This window comes from Euwallacea fornicatus, chromosome 3 (genome assembly GCF_040115645.1).
Source record: "Euwallacea fornicatus isolate EFF26 chromosome 3, ASM4011564v1, whole genome shotgun sequence".
Taxonomy (NCBI): domain Eukaryota; kingdom Metazoa; phylum Arthropoda; class Insecta; order Coleoptera; family Curculionidae; genus Euwallacea; species Euwallacea fornicatus.
In genome coordinates, this window is record NC_089543.1 from 306187 (window position 1) to 318326 (window position 12140).

At 36.2% G+C, this 12140-nt stretch overlaps 3 protein-coding genes across 9 annotated transcripts in view; 2 read left to right on the forward strand and 1 right to left on the reverse strand.

Annotated features, from left to right (window-relative positions):
- LOC136350531 (latrophilin Cirl-like) overlaps window positions 1-6121 on the forward strand; it is a 69714-nt gene extending 63593 nt beyond the window's left edge. For 3 of the 7 annotated variants that reach the window (XM_066302333.1, XM_066302331.1, XM_066302336.1), the window contains 5 exons: window positions 1368-1406; window positions 1877-2045; window positions 2121-2360; window positions 3912-4178; window positions 4527-6121. In XM_066302333.1, the coding sequence (XP_066158430.1) occupies window positions 1368-1406; window positions 1877-2045; window positions 2121-2360; window positions 3912-4178; window positions 4527-5240 (1429 nt within the window). In that variant the 3' untranslated portion in view covers window positions 5241-6121. Of the gene's footprint in view, window positions 1-1367; window positions 1407-1876; window positions 2046-2120; window positions 2515-3911; window positions 4179-4526 lie in introns of all 7 variants that reach the window. The other 4 variants (XR_010734167.1, XM_066302335.1, XM_066302334.1 and 1 more) reach the window with 4 other exon arrangements.
- A 1381-nt stretch (window positions 6122-7502) lies between these two features.
- Window positions 7503-11788, reverse strand: colt (carnitine/acylcarnitine carrier protein colt, mitochondrial). The gene is made up of 4 exons (XM_066302347.1): window positions 11612-11788; window positions 11090-11519; window positions 7913-8089; window positions 7503-7852 (listed from the first exon to the last, which is right to left on the reverse strand). The coding sequence occupies exons 1-4, from the start codon at window positions 11702-11704 to the stop codon at window positions 7647-7649; spliced, it is 906 nt and encodes a 301-aa protein (XP_066158444.1). The 5' UTR covers window positions 11705-11788; the 3' UTR covers window positions 7503-7646.
- Window positions 8518-11569, forward strand: LOC136350534 (toll-like receptor 13). The gene is made up of 3 exons (XM_066302344.1): window positions 8518-8635; window positions 8715-8861; window positions 8923-11569. The coding sequence occupies exons 1-3, from the start codon at window positions 8585-8587 to the stop codon at window positions 10852-10854; spliced, it is 2130 nt and encodes a 709-aa protein (XP_066158441.1). The 5' UTR covers window positions 8518-8584; the 3' UTR covers window positions 10855-11569.
- Window positions 11789-12140: the final 352 nt, after the last annotated feature.

A 12140-nucleotide genomic window follows, 5' to 3' on the forward strand; every position in this document is an offset into this window, starting at 1 on the left:
CAATTGCCCATTTGAAAGCAAGCTATTTGAATAACAGCTGGTTTGTTTTCCAACAAATGATGCAGAATTCAAGATTCTGAGCTATATTATGAGATCCAGCAAGTGTCTGTCTATCATCCCTAATCAAATATTGTCACTCAATTGGCGTTGGAATCGTGAAGGGGCAGCATCGTGAGGGTTATTTAACGACTATAATATTTTATATTTCATATCACTTCGCATCATTTTTCCACATCATGTTCATTTATTCACCAGTTCACAGCACACGTTCTAGGAAATGTCCATCAGCTTTACATTGCTGCAAAAACGATCTAGTGAATTAAATTCTGGTTTCATGGTCGACATTTAATGAGTGCTGAACTAGCGTAAGATGATATAGGGATGTCTTCCGTGGTGTGTTAAAACCTTGCGTACTTTAGAACGAGAAATATCAAGCCCATCTTCAGCAATTTACATACTTGAAGTCTCGTTTTCATCGAAAAAATTCAATAAGTTTTCTGGCAAAGTCACATCAGACATGGAATCTTTATTTCCGGTTGCGGTTTTGCTCAAAGTAGGGTAGATGAGTGGCTTTGAAGGTACGACACCCAGAAAACTAAAACTCGACAAAGGTATTCGCGGGCAGTCACAACTTCCGATGCGTCGTCATTAGCATAACTATAATTCCACATGCTCTCCACTCGAATAACACACCTACAGTTTTGATTATTTGCTTGAAATGGGAATGATGACAGATCTTTAACAGTTTCAAACAACCATTTCTAGGCCTATCTACGTCTAGATGATGATCGTTTTAGGGAAACCTACTTTATTCTGAGTAGAGAAATCATTCAATTGGGCGAATACCAACAGTGATAAGTAGCTTATAGGATTACGTAATTTTTGTGCAATTACTGTTCTTGCATCTTAAGGCCTCGGAATGAACGGTTCAAATTTTCGCTGAAATAAGTGCAATTTACGAAAAAACTTCATTCACAAGCTACAGTTCCTCTGGTAAGTTTCTTTAAACAGTAAACAATTGATTGTTCCGAACAAAAATGTTACGCTGAATCCAACGGTATAGTAAATTCGTTGTATAATGCCACCGGTATTTGTCGTTTAATAAAAAATCATAGGATATGTTGTATTAAAGAAACAGTTACGATTTGAACTATGTTTTTGATGTGAAATAAGTTACCGCTAAGGTGCCCAAACACTTGAAACATTCTACATCTCGAAGCAGAACACCCCGTATATAGGTACTGAGTGTTTCAATTGTTCGTTTGTAGTTTTTATGCGGTAACTTAACATTCATCATTTCTCAGATTGCTGGTGTAAATACGTTTCTAATATACTCTTTTTCTTGCATGGCGATCTTACATTGGTAGTGGAAAGGAAGAAAATGCACTTCGAATGAAATTTGACTTGTAAGGACACTTTTTCTAACATTAACACAAGGGGGAGACTCGAGGTACACTGGGCATGTTTTCTTGTTTTCTTTTACAACTTATCACATATCTACTTATAAACACGCAAGGATAACACAGTCGAGGCAACTCGTTATTTTAGAAAATCGTGTGTGGTTAGTTAAATACCCCTTAAAATCCATTGTCCACTGTATCCCATGCTCTCCCTGTAACTTGCGTGTGAGTGACTATACATAAAAAAATTGTCAGTAATGCTAGCCTAAGATGTTGTCTCAACAGATTTCTTGCAGCAAAATCGTCACTGGCAGGCACTTTTAAGGGTTATTAAGCGAATTAAGCTTTAAAACAAACATGGCATGTTATTAAAAAGGCATGTTAGACATTCTGTCTCCAAAGTGTAGATTTTAGCAAAAACAAACATTTCTCAAGTCCAATAAGAACTGGATCGGTAACTTAAGTAAACATTTCAGAGCATGGTTGAAAGGAGCTTTCGTTCTAGTTTTCCTACTAGGATTGACTTGGGTCTCCGGATTTTTATACATTAACCAGGAATCGCTTGCGATGGCATATGTGTTTGCCATTTTCAATTCGTTGCAGGGATTCTTTATTTTCCTGTTCCACTGTGTTCAGAACGAGAAGGTAAGTTAACTTTCGCTGCCTGGTTTAGTTTAGTAATTGAACTGTTAAGTTAAATGAGGAAAACTTCCATCGTAGGTGCGAAAAGAATATCGTAAGTTTATACGAAGACATTCTTGGCTACCAAAATGTCTCCGATGTTCGAAATCGGGCAGTGGACCTGGTGGCAGTAGCAGTGCGAACACTGGCAGCTGTACAACATCCGGTGGTCCCGGAAAGGAAAGAAGGCCGAGTCTCTTTGGTTCAAATGGGAACCCATCTGGGGGAACCAACTCTCACTCCACGGATAATTCCGTATTAACGCCTCACGGAACAAGTGTGGGTACCAATAGCAACAACAGTATAGTGATCTCGAATAATCTAAATAATGCGCGTCCTACGGCACTAGTGCAGATTTTGTCTCGAACCGATCTGAACAATGCTAGTACCACCATGACCAACCACAATCGACAGCATAACGTGTCCCAGCAAGGTACAGATGATGTTCAAACTTGCGTGTATACACTAGGCTAGCTGATTTTTGCAAAGTTTCCAATTATGCGACGAACAACTCAATATGTCTTATTTATGTTCGTGACACGAAGACTCATAAGCAATATGTCCAAGAAATTGCTTATTTAGCCTAAATACGAGGTTACATGGTAATGTAGCTTTGTCTAGTGTATACGCACTTTAAATATCAAATCATTGTTTTTGCGTCCTTCTCATGGTTTTGTTTGCTTATTTCTACAACTATCATGCAAGTCATTTCCGTTAAATATTTGTGTACTTCGACTGTCTGTCTCCTTGTTTGTACTATTTTTCTAAACACTACATCACACTAGTCGTTTAGCACACGGCTCAGTAGGAAAGTTTTCGTCGGTAGCTAAATTGTGTCATTAATAATACTTGACTACAAGTTTTGAAGCTCCTAAATCATCCAGAAAGAGGGCGTAAAATTTCATTATGATGTAGAAATATCGTTGCAAACTTTAAAAGTAAATTACGTAAACTAACGCCACGGAGTGTGAATATTTCTACGTCTTCAACAAATTTAGAATTTCCTTTCTATACAGTAAATAGAAGCATATAAGTAAAGTGTTTATAACAAAAGAAAACCTGCGACTTATTTGAATGGAACTTTTAAAAACTTAAAACTTTCCTTATGGGGCGAAAGTAGTTTCATTCTTTGGGTTAACTTTACCAGCACAAGTAGAGTTAATGTTCCTAGGGACATTTTTAGTAACATGTTTTGGTCTGTTAGTAGAATCGATAGTTCTACGTAAATCGACAAGAACTGCATTGTAAACTATGTCACCCTCAGTTTTATTCTGAAACTTCTCTCTTTTCAAGAGCAAGAGCCTTCGGCTATAGTCAGACTACAAAACATCATGTACGTAATAAGAATACATCTTCTCTCGGTACAACTATTGGAGAAACTCTCACAAAATACGCTGAAGCTTTTACTAACTGTGGAGTGCTATGGTGGTGCCCGCATTGTCGCCTTCTCTATCTGGCATGCCTCTTTAGGTGGTACCCATGTTGTGGAACTGTACTAACGCTTTCGCTTATTCTAATGTGCCCCTTATTCAAAGATCAAGTGAACTGCAATTTCACATCACTGGCCATCAATTTATTTCATTGGATTGCATCGGTTTATTAATTCGGGGATTTGTCAATCTTCAATAGAGTTAATAAAATCAATTTCCATTCTTTAGTTTAGTCTATAGTGAATGTGTTTAAAATCACATTAATGAATAGTTTAGAGAGATCTTACACAGTGTATTTATAATAATACGGTTAATATTAACTCATGAAAATGAAATTGCAGACCTAAGATTTTTGATTTAGGGGCTGAATAGTTGGTGACGGTTCGATTTTAATTTTCAGTTGCAGCGAAGTTGGAACTCCCAGAGCTGTACAAACGTGAATCGAGCATGTCGCACGCCTGTACCCACATCTACATCGGCCAACATGGCTGCTACTCTGTTTCGCCCTCCACGTCCCACAGATTCCGTTCCATCTCCCGACCTAGAAGCCCCTAACACTTCCACTCTTCCCTACATTCGCAATTTCTATAAGAACTCCATTATTAACCCTAATATACCTAAGTCAGTTTCAACCTGGGGTCCTCTGCACAAACCTTTACACTGGAAGGTTCGTACTGTTAACTGCTTTGTAGAGTTTCACTTTATTAAACGCATGTACCTTCGGCAAATGTCTTAATCAAGTCGATAAGAATCTGAGACTTTTTGTAGTTCACCATACTGATGGACAGTTGAACTGGGCATATGTAATGAAGATTTTTTTTTTGTTTCTAATATTTTAAACTTGCGGCATGATTTTTGAAGTAGGGATATTTCGATTAAAATACTTTTTTAGACTTCACATATGAGGAGCGCTCTTTAATTAACAGGATTGCTATTCATGTAAATAGCAGGTCTATTTTGCGTAATCGTCCAAATGAAAGTTTTATCGCTAATAAAGTATTTTTTTATATTTCAGAACATTTCTTTTAAGTCATACAGCCGTGATTCTGGTCATGGAGGATCGGAACAAGAAGAGTCTCCTAGGTCTCAAATGATAATAGCAGAGGCACATCGCATATCTGCCGCTTTGGCTAAAGAAAATCAACGACAAATTCCTCCTAGTCATCAAGCCAATTTCTCAGAATACGGAATGCGTCCGAGTGGTCAGCAAGCCCATTGTGTCGCAACGGGGCGAAAGAAGCTAAATTCGACTAAACCTCTTCATTGGGGCCACCACACGTATACGGAAATTTACGACGGCCAAAACCCAAGGGGTTTCTTGAATGCCGAAGATGATCCTGTATACGAAGAAATCGATAGAAATGAGATTCAAGTCAGCGATATGAGCGATGAGGATGCTAAGAGACAAAGCGACATGAGCAGACAAAGTTCGAGATCTTATGGAGATCACAGACCTCTAATTCCGTATAGTCCAGGGACCGAGCGAGGATTTCTGGAAGTTCTGGGAAATAATAAAGAGATGGATTCTTATAGACTGCGGTGCAACAATGTGGGACTTCCGTATCGTACCCCCCAAGGTGACGCAGCGATGAGGTCACTGGCGGCTGTACTGGACGGAGAAACTGTAGTGTGTCATTTAGAACCTCAGGAGATGTTCCCCCCTCAACATTTAGATGTTCATTACGTGTCACGAACTTTATCTCAACTTCCCCCTTATAGTGAAAGTTAGAAACTGCCATTCGCAAGTAATTATCTGTGATTATCGCATGATCAGACTGTTTGGTCATATTAATTAGTAGTTTCGTTAGTAAGGCTCAGCTTGAATGAAAGAAAGTGATAATTTTATATTAATCGACTATTTTATAAAAAAAAATGGAACTATTATGTATGAGTTATTCCAGTCAGCCTGTTAGGTTATTTCGTGATCCCTTAGGTATAGACTGTAGTATTGCTCAGGAGAGTGCATACTATTTTGTTGTCTATAATTTTCATAGTGTAAAAAAATCGAAATTTCGATCATTTATGAGCTCTCCTAAGCAAGAATGCAGCTCCAGAAAGAAACGAACTCGTTGCAATAAGTTTCTTGTTTATATAATCATAGGGTTACGTAAGCCCGTATATATAGTTTCCGTAAAGTAATATGAAATTATTGTAACTTTTTAAATATTTGTTACGCATATAGGGACCTACCCAACGCACCTGTAATTTTCCCTTCTTAAATGCTCGATTAGTGTGTAATATTTTAGAAATCCTAAAGTTGAGTTTTGGAAGTGTTAAATTAACACGAATCCTTCTGAATCAAATCTATAACTATTACTTTAACCATTGTTAATGTACATGCGGAGCGTTGATGTCTAACCTGTCGAGTAAATGTAAAATGAACACCCTGTATATTGGCATCATAATAATTTCAATACCTGTTAATCATTGTTGGTATTCTAGGTCCTTGACTAAAGCAATCCAAATTTCTACATACTTTAGCGATGAAAATCAATTGTTCTTTATTTATTTGTAAATAAAATTGTCTTGTTTTATTTTGTAGTGCTGTTTAAGTTAAGACTTAGCTAGCACGGATTTGTAAATATTTAAATAAAAATGGCAACTGCAGAATTTGTTTTTTTTTCCTAAGGCTTTGTGCAGACCTAAACGTTGCACTACTCAACGAACCGAATGCCGAATAAAACACTAAATTGAACAGACCAATATACTCGCACGAGTTAGAAACGTGTATCTTGCCCCGTCCAAGCAAGTTTTTTTTTCGACTTTTGGATCATTACGCGGTCTATACGAAGCTCAATACGTTTTTTACCGTCACTTGTAAAAGCTATAAAGATTAGCCTGCAGTAGGCCACAACCGTTTATTGTTCCATCTTTAAGAAGAAACTTAATATCGCTTGGTCCACACGCGAGAGAAACGCAGAATCAGTAACACAATAAATATCATTCATGAATTAGTTAAATTAGCTAAGCCCCTAAAACAAAACCCTGCAGGACTCCAGGGAGAACAGTGTCGATTATCTGCCTCTATCAGTCACTAACTATTTATGACCAGTTACATATGATGCAATAAATTTTGAAGATCAACTTGAAAGTTTCGGTTTGTCTTTTCTTAGTTTGGAGATGAGAATATTACAATCTAGTCAGTCAATGGTCTTAGAAAAGTCAAGATACATTAAGTCTGTCCAAGAGTGAGAGTCCGTTATATGGAATTGCAGACTAGCCTCCGATTTATACTAACTCTCAACTAAGAGGTTTATTATCGGAAATCTATCCATAAAGCATTCGTACTGTTATGAAATAATTTGATTTCGCAAGAAGACAAGTGTAATCAGATGTAACCAGCTCGAACACTAAAAAAAACTATTATTGAGACGGGCTGACAGTATTTATATATCTGACTTGTTTTACTAACACAGCACACTCTCTACATTTTCTATATACCTGAAACACTCCGTTCATTAAGGCAATTATTCACAATAAATGTGAGATGTTCCAGGACATTCGAGCAGCCATAAATCAAGAAAACAGGGCTTAGATGTGGTTTTGCAGTAAGTTTAGGCTTAGTTTCCTTAGAGCAGTGGAGCTCAAAGAGTTAAAGTTTCAGACACACTCCATATAAACGTTGCGAGAGTTAACAACATCGGAAACAACCCATTGTGCAGATGGAACCAAAATGAAGTAAAATTTTCGAAAAAATGCCGTCAGCAACATTCATAAGATATGTTATATTATTCACGCGTATTCCATCATAAAACACTTCATTTGATATAGTTCTAACCGTCCTCCTTCCCTTAACACACCTAAAAACAATTTCAGGTGTTGTTATGTTAAATTCAATTCCATAGGTTTAAGTTTAATATTATGAATAACGTCCGAAGTCATAAAGGATAGTTCCATTAGGGATTCCCCAATAACGTGAATCTGTACTGGCTGATAACCGATTCAACTTATCATAGAAAATTTTTGAGCAGATGTGGAATAAATCGCAACGTTTATGAAAAATTTTTGTATTTCTTAAAAACTGTCCGTTGTTTTAAAAAAATAATAAATTATTTTCTTCTATGAGAAAAAAAAGCACATAAAAATATTTTTTACCGTAAACTAATTGGTGAACTATAAATAAAAATTTGTCTCACTATGTTCCTTGTTTTAATTCTGACGGTTCTCTTCTTAAGTTCAAAAGCTTCTTTCCTAATTCAAATCCTAAAAAGCACGCTGCATTCGCCGGAAAAGCTCTAAGAAGGACCGGCACTATTCCTTTATATAGTGCCAATGGCCCTTCATTTGCTATAAGTTCTTTGAGCACATCTCTTAAACCATGTGGGTATCGTCCTTCAGGTGCTAAAATTAAATATTTTATTGATACTTCCAAAAACACTCTTAAGCTAAATCGTTAGATACCTGTTTGAAAACGACTCTTAAGGACATCGGAAGGCATTCCAACCAACCAATTGGCAACTCCTGCTATCCCTCCACTAATTATCGTACCTAAAATGCTGGCTTCATGTTCACCGTGTCGAGTTATGTAATTTTGTACCGCTTCGTATGTTAGAAAATACACCCCACTAGCAGGTACATCTGAAATAAAAGAATTGCTTTCTTATAATCTAACGGAGATGTTTACCTTGCACGAGGGACTCTCGAAGAAGTTAACTACAGAAAGAACTTAAATTATTAAAGAACTCTAAGAAAAACTTCAGTGATCCACCTCCTTAAAATATAAAGTTTTTAAATTTCTTTACGCAGATGTGGATAATTTACAGTGCAATTCGTTTAAAATTTTTCCTTAAATAATGTTTAAACAAAACTCTTAAAGCCATTTTTATTAATACTTTGTTAAATGTCTTTGAGAGTGCACTCAGGTAATTTGCTTATCTCCCAAAACATGTTCAACCCAGTAATATCGCTCTTTTATGAAATGACATTACTTTAACAGATAAAAAGAGATTATTTCGAATTTTATTTCAGCTCTTACGGAAATATGTGGGTGTCAGTATCCTGTAAAATATACTACACCATAGTAGTCACTTACCAATTCTCAGGCAGTTGGGTGAAATAAATTAAATCTCAAAAATGACTCTTTATCAGAAATTGGCAACCATCCTGGTATTTTGCAGTTTTAGTGTAAGTGATTAAAAATTCGCGACTTTTAAATGTGATGTAAAAATGTCTCTTTCTGCACTCTTATACATCGACCTTTTAGTGCTACGCTTGGGAGAGGGAATCTACATGTCCACTGATTTGCACCTGTCAGCTTCAACCTCTAACTGAGACGGCAATTTACAGATTTATGCAGAAGGAGAAAATAAAGCCTGTTCTAGGTGAAGTGAAAACCGCAGAGAACAACGAAGTAGGTGTAAAGAATTGTCAATTAAAGAGTCACATTAGTCAAAGATTCTTATCTCGTGTAGGCAGTGTATGACGAAACCTTAGACCCTATAGAGTTGCTGGAAGAAGGTCATCGAAGCACAGTTGTAAGGGCGGCAACTTGCATTCTCCAAACTGAAACAGACCCTCAGGAGCTGATTGAGTCATTAGCATCGAACTTCGAGAGTCTCACTTTTATCCAGGCGTACAAATCGGGAAACAAGACTATAAAATTTAGCTGGTTAAGTAAATTTGATAAACTTCTAAGTCTTGAAGTTATAGGACCGACAATTTTTCGCAAAGATGTTGATAACCATTTAATGTGCCATATAGATTTTGCTTTAGAAAATTTGAATTTTTTAAATATGGAAAGAGTACTAGTGAAGAACTCAAAAGAGCAAATTCAATCGTTTCTAGAGGTGTTGAAGGAAAGTGAGAATATAACTTTTGAGTACGTGCGGAAAGTAGATGGGATTCACCCTTTGACAATTATCCAAAAAGGGTCAAACAATGAAGAAATAGTTCCATATGAGGTATTTAAAGAGCAACGGAAAACCAATGGAGAAATTCCTCTATTCACAGGCTTCAAAAGACTGTTGTTGCTAAGAATTGCCAATTGTGAAATCAACAGCATTCATTGGGAGATGTTTGATGGTCTCAATGACCTGCAATTTCTGAATCTGGAACGCAATAATCTTACTTTCATACCAGCGTTCGCTTTTTATGGCACTCCTAGTTTGAAAAGTCTTTCCTTGGCGCATAATAAACTCCTAGATATCGAAATTACTGATTTAGCTGGATTACTGCAGTTGGAATACTTAGATCTAACTTACAATGAGTTTACTCATTTATCCGAGTTATCGTTTCCGCCATTCCCTAAATTAAAACTGGCCAATTTTGCTAATAATCCTATAAGCACTGTTTTCCCAAACACATTTGAAGTCATGAATACTACAGATTCTCTTATAATTGGAAGTGAGGGCATGGCTTTAACTCTTTTACCTAATTCATTTTCAGGATTAAGAATGCTCAAAATCTTAACCATCAATAATGTGAACATACCTTTGCTGAAGAGAGAGTTGTTATCAGGAATGATGCAGCTAAAGGAATTGATCATAACAGGAAATATAGGTAAAATCGAATTTGATGCATTTCAGGAAGTCCCCAATTTGGAGACGGTAATATTGAGTAACTGCAAAATATTTAATATATCAATGGATGGCTTTCTTGGGCTGAAGAAAGTGAAATATTTAGATCTCTCTAAGAACGAATTAGAGTACCTCCCTTCGGGTGTTTTCGACGATTTGGAAAATATTCGAGAGTTATATCTCAATGGAAATAAATTTAGAACTCTTCCTAGGGATATATTTTCCAAAATATATCCAAGACTTCTAAGGCTAAATGAAAATCCATGGCACTGCAGTTGCGAAATGAGTGAATGGAAACCTATTATTGCTAGCAGAATCAAGCAAAAAACTTTGAAAAATTGCGACTTTCCCAATGACAAAGGCCTGGCGTGCGCCTCTATGGAAAATAAATTTGAATACAAATATATTTATGACACAAGGGTTTCACCAAGATGTACTGAACCTGAAGAGTACAAAAAATGGAGTGTATTTCATGCCATGAGGAAGATTTTAAAATGCCCTGATTACAAACCAAAAATTAAAAAAAATAAATCCTATAGCAATAATACTGAGACTAACTTTAGTACCACAGTTGGTACTAAAATATCTAGGACACGAAATCAGAAATTGAAAACAAAGATCAGGAAAAGCAACTATATTAAGTATAAGCTGAAGAACAAAATTTTTTTGACAAATAAAATGAAACTGGAGGACTATGGAATGGAAGGTGATATTGAAAATGACCTTAATAATATAAAAACTCAGCCAGAAGAATCAAATCATCTACCTGTGCCTCATGTAAATATATCAGTACTCAGAAAGGAAAATGAGAAAGCTGTTTCATTATAACATTTTACTGAAAACTAAATTAAGTGCAAAGTGTATTCATTTTGAGTGTGGTCCTCATAATCAAAAATAACAGAAAGTGTACATACCTTTATGAAATCACAAATATTCTATCAAAAAAAAGTTTTCTCATTTACTTTTAGCAAGACCCGGTTTTAGAAGATAGAAATATGAAAAGTTGCAAATGTATGAATTGAATAAGATAACTGTCATGTACATAATTATACTACATATTTACCTCTAAGTAAAGTTGCTCCCATTCCTTTATACAATGCAGCAACACCTCCTTGTCTATATAACATCATAAAAACATCTATAGGGCCACTGTAAGGTTTACCTCCACCAGCCCCTTGAATTTGAAGCAAACATTTGATTCTTTCCCCTGGGGTCATAATAAAGGTGGTGAATATGCCAGAGAAGGCCCCTGCCACAAAATATTGTGAATGGGTGTGTTGCCTTATATCTTCCGGGCAAAATAATTTTTTTCCCACACCAAACCCCATGAATGAAAGGGCAAATATAGGAGATACTCCTAGCAAAGGGGCACCCATACCCCTGTACAAACCCAAGGGACCTTCATATTTTACAGTTTTTTTTAAACAGTCTAATGTGCCTGCGTACTGACTTAGTTCCCCAGATTTAGGTAATGGCATAGTTTGTAATCTTACCTGTAATATTTGCAAAATATTTGTGTCTAATTAATACTTTTAAGTTTTAACTTTTGGGGTTTCTATTCGCAAGTGGAGAACGGTTAACTTACTTTAATTGTGTCTAGAGGATGTCCCACCAGAATAGTAGATATACCTCCAAAGCCTCCACAAATGAGGTATTCCAGGGGACCCATTTCACTCATTTTTTAAGGATTATTTGGGAAAACTTCTCAAGAGGCTAAAACATGACATAACCTCACCCTCAAAACCAAAACATTAAAACTGACAACATTGCATCAGACATTTGGAAAACGGCGTTGTCACGTCATTCCACTTGGAGAATTTGTTTTACCGGTTGTCCCAGAAATAAGCAGTTATATTTTGACCACAATAACCATTTAATCTAAAAGAATAGTAGTTTCCCTATTTCCCTAAATACAGAGTGTACAAATTTAAAAATGACTTTCAATGTTATCTTTTCTGAGTATACTGCTGTGAATTCTACGAGTGCCCTTTTTGGAATGAACAAGTCAAAGTTCTGGCATCTTTCTTCAAAGAATAATATCTGCATAAATTTTGAAATAATAACACAGTATTGAACCCTGTGCTTCAACAAGACATACTTCTGATACTTCAACT

What these genes read in the sequence shown, in the direction of transcription:
- LOC136350534 (XM_066302344.1), top strand. Translation starts at nt 8,585, where the DNA reads ATGACTCTTTATCAGAAATTGGCAACCATCCTGGTATTTTGCAGTTTT. An exon ending in TGGTATTTTGCAGTTTTAGT is followed by an intron (nt 8,636 to 8,714) that starts GTAAGTGATTAA and finishes TCGACCTTTTAG; the next exon opens with TGCTACGCTTGGGAGAGGGA. An exon ending in AAACCGCAGAGAACAACGAA is followed by an intron (nt 8,862 to 8,922) that starts GTAGGTGTAAAG and finishes TATCTCGTGTAG; the next exon opens with GCAGTGTATGACGAAACCTT.
- colt (XM_066302347.1), bottom strand. Translation starts at nt 11,704, where the DNA reads ATGAGTGAAATGGGTCCCCTGGAATACCTCATTTGTGGAGGCTTTGGA. An exon ending in ATCCTCTAGACACAATTAAA is followed by an intron (nt 11,520 to 11,611) that starts GTAAGTTAACCG and finishes CAAATATTACAG; the next exon opens with GTAAGATTACAAACTATGCC. An exon ending in GGGAGCAACTTTACTTAGAG is followed by an intron (nt 8,090 to 11,089) that starts GTAAATATGTAG and finishes CTTTTATTTCAG; the next exon opens with ATGTACCTGCTAGTGGGGTG.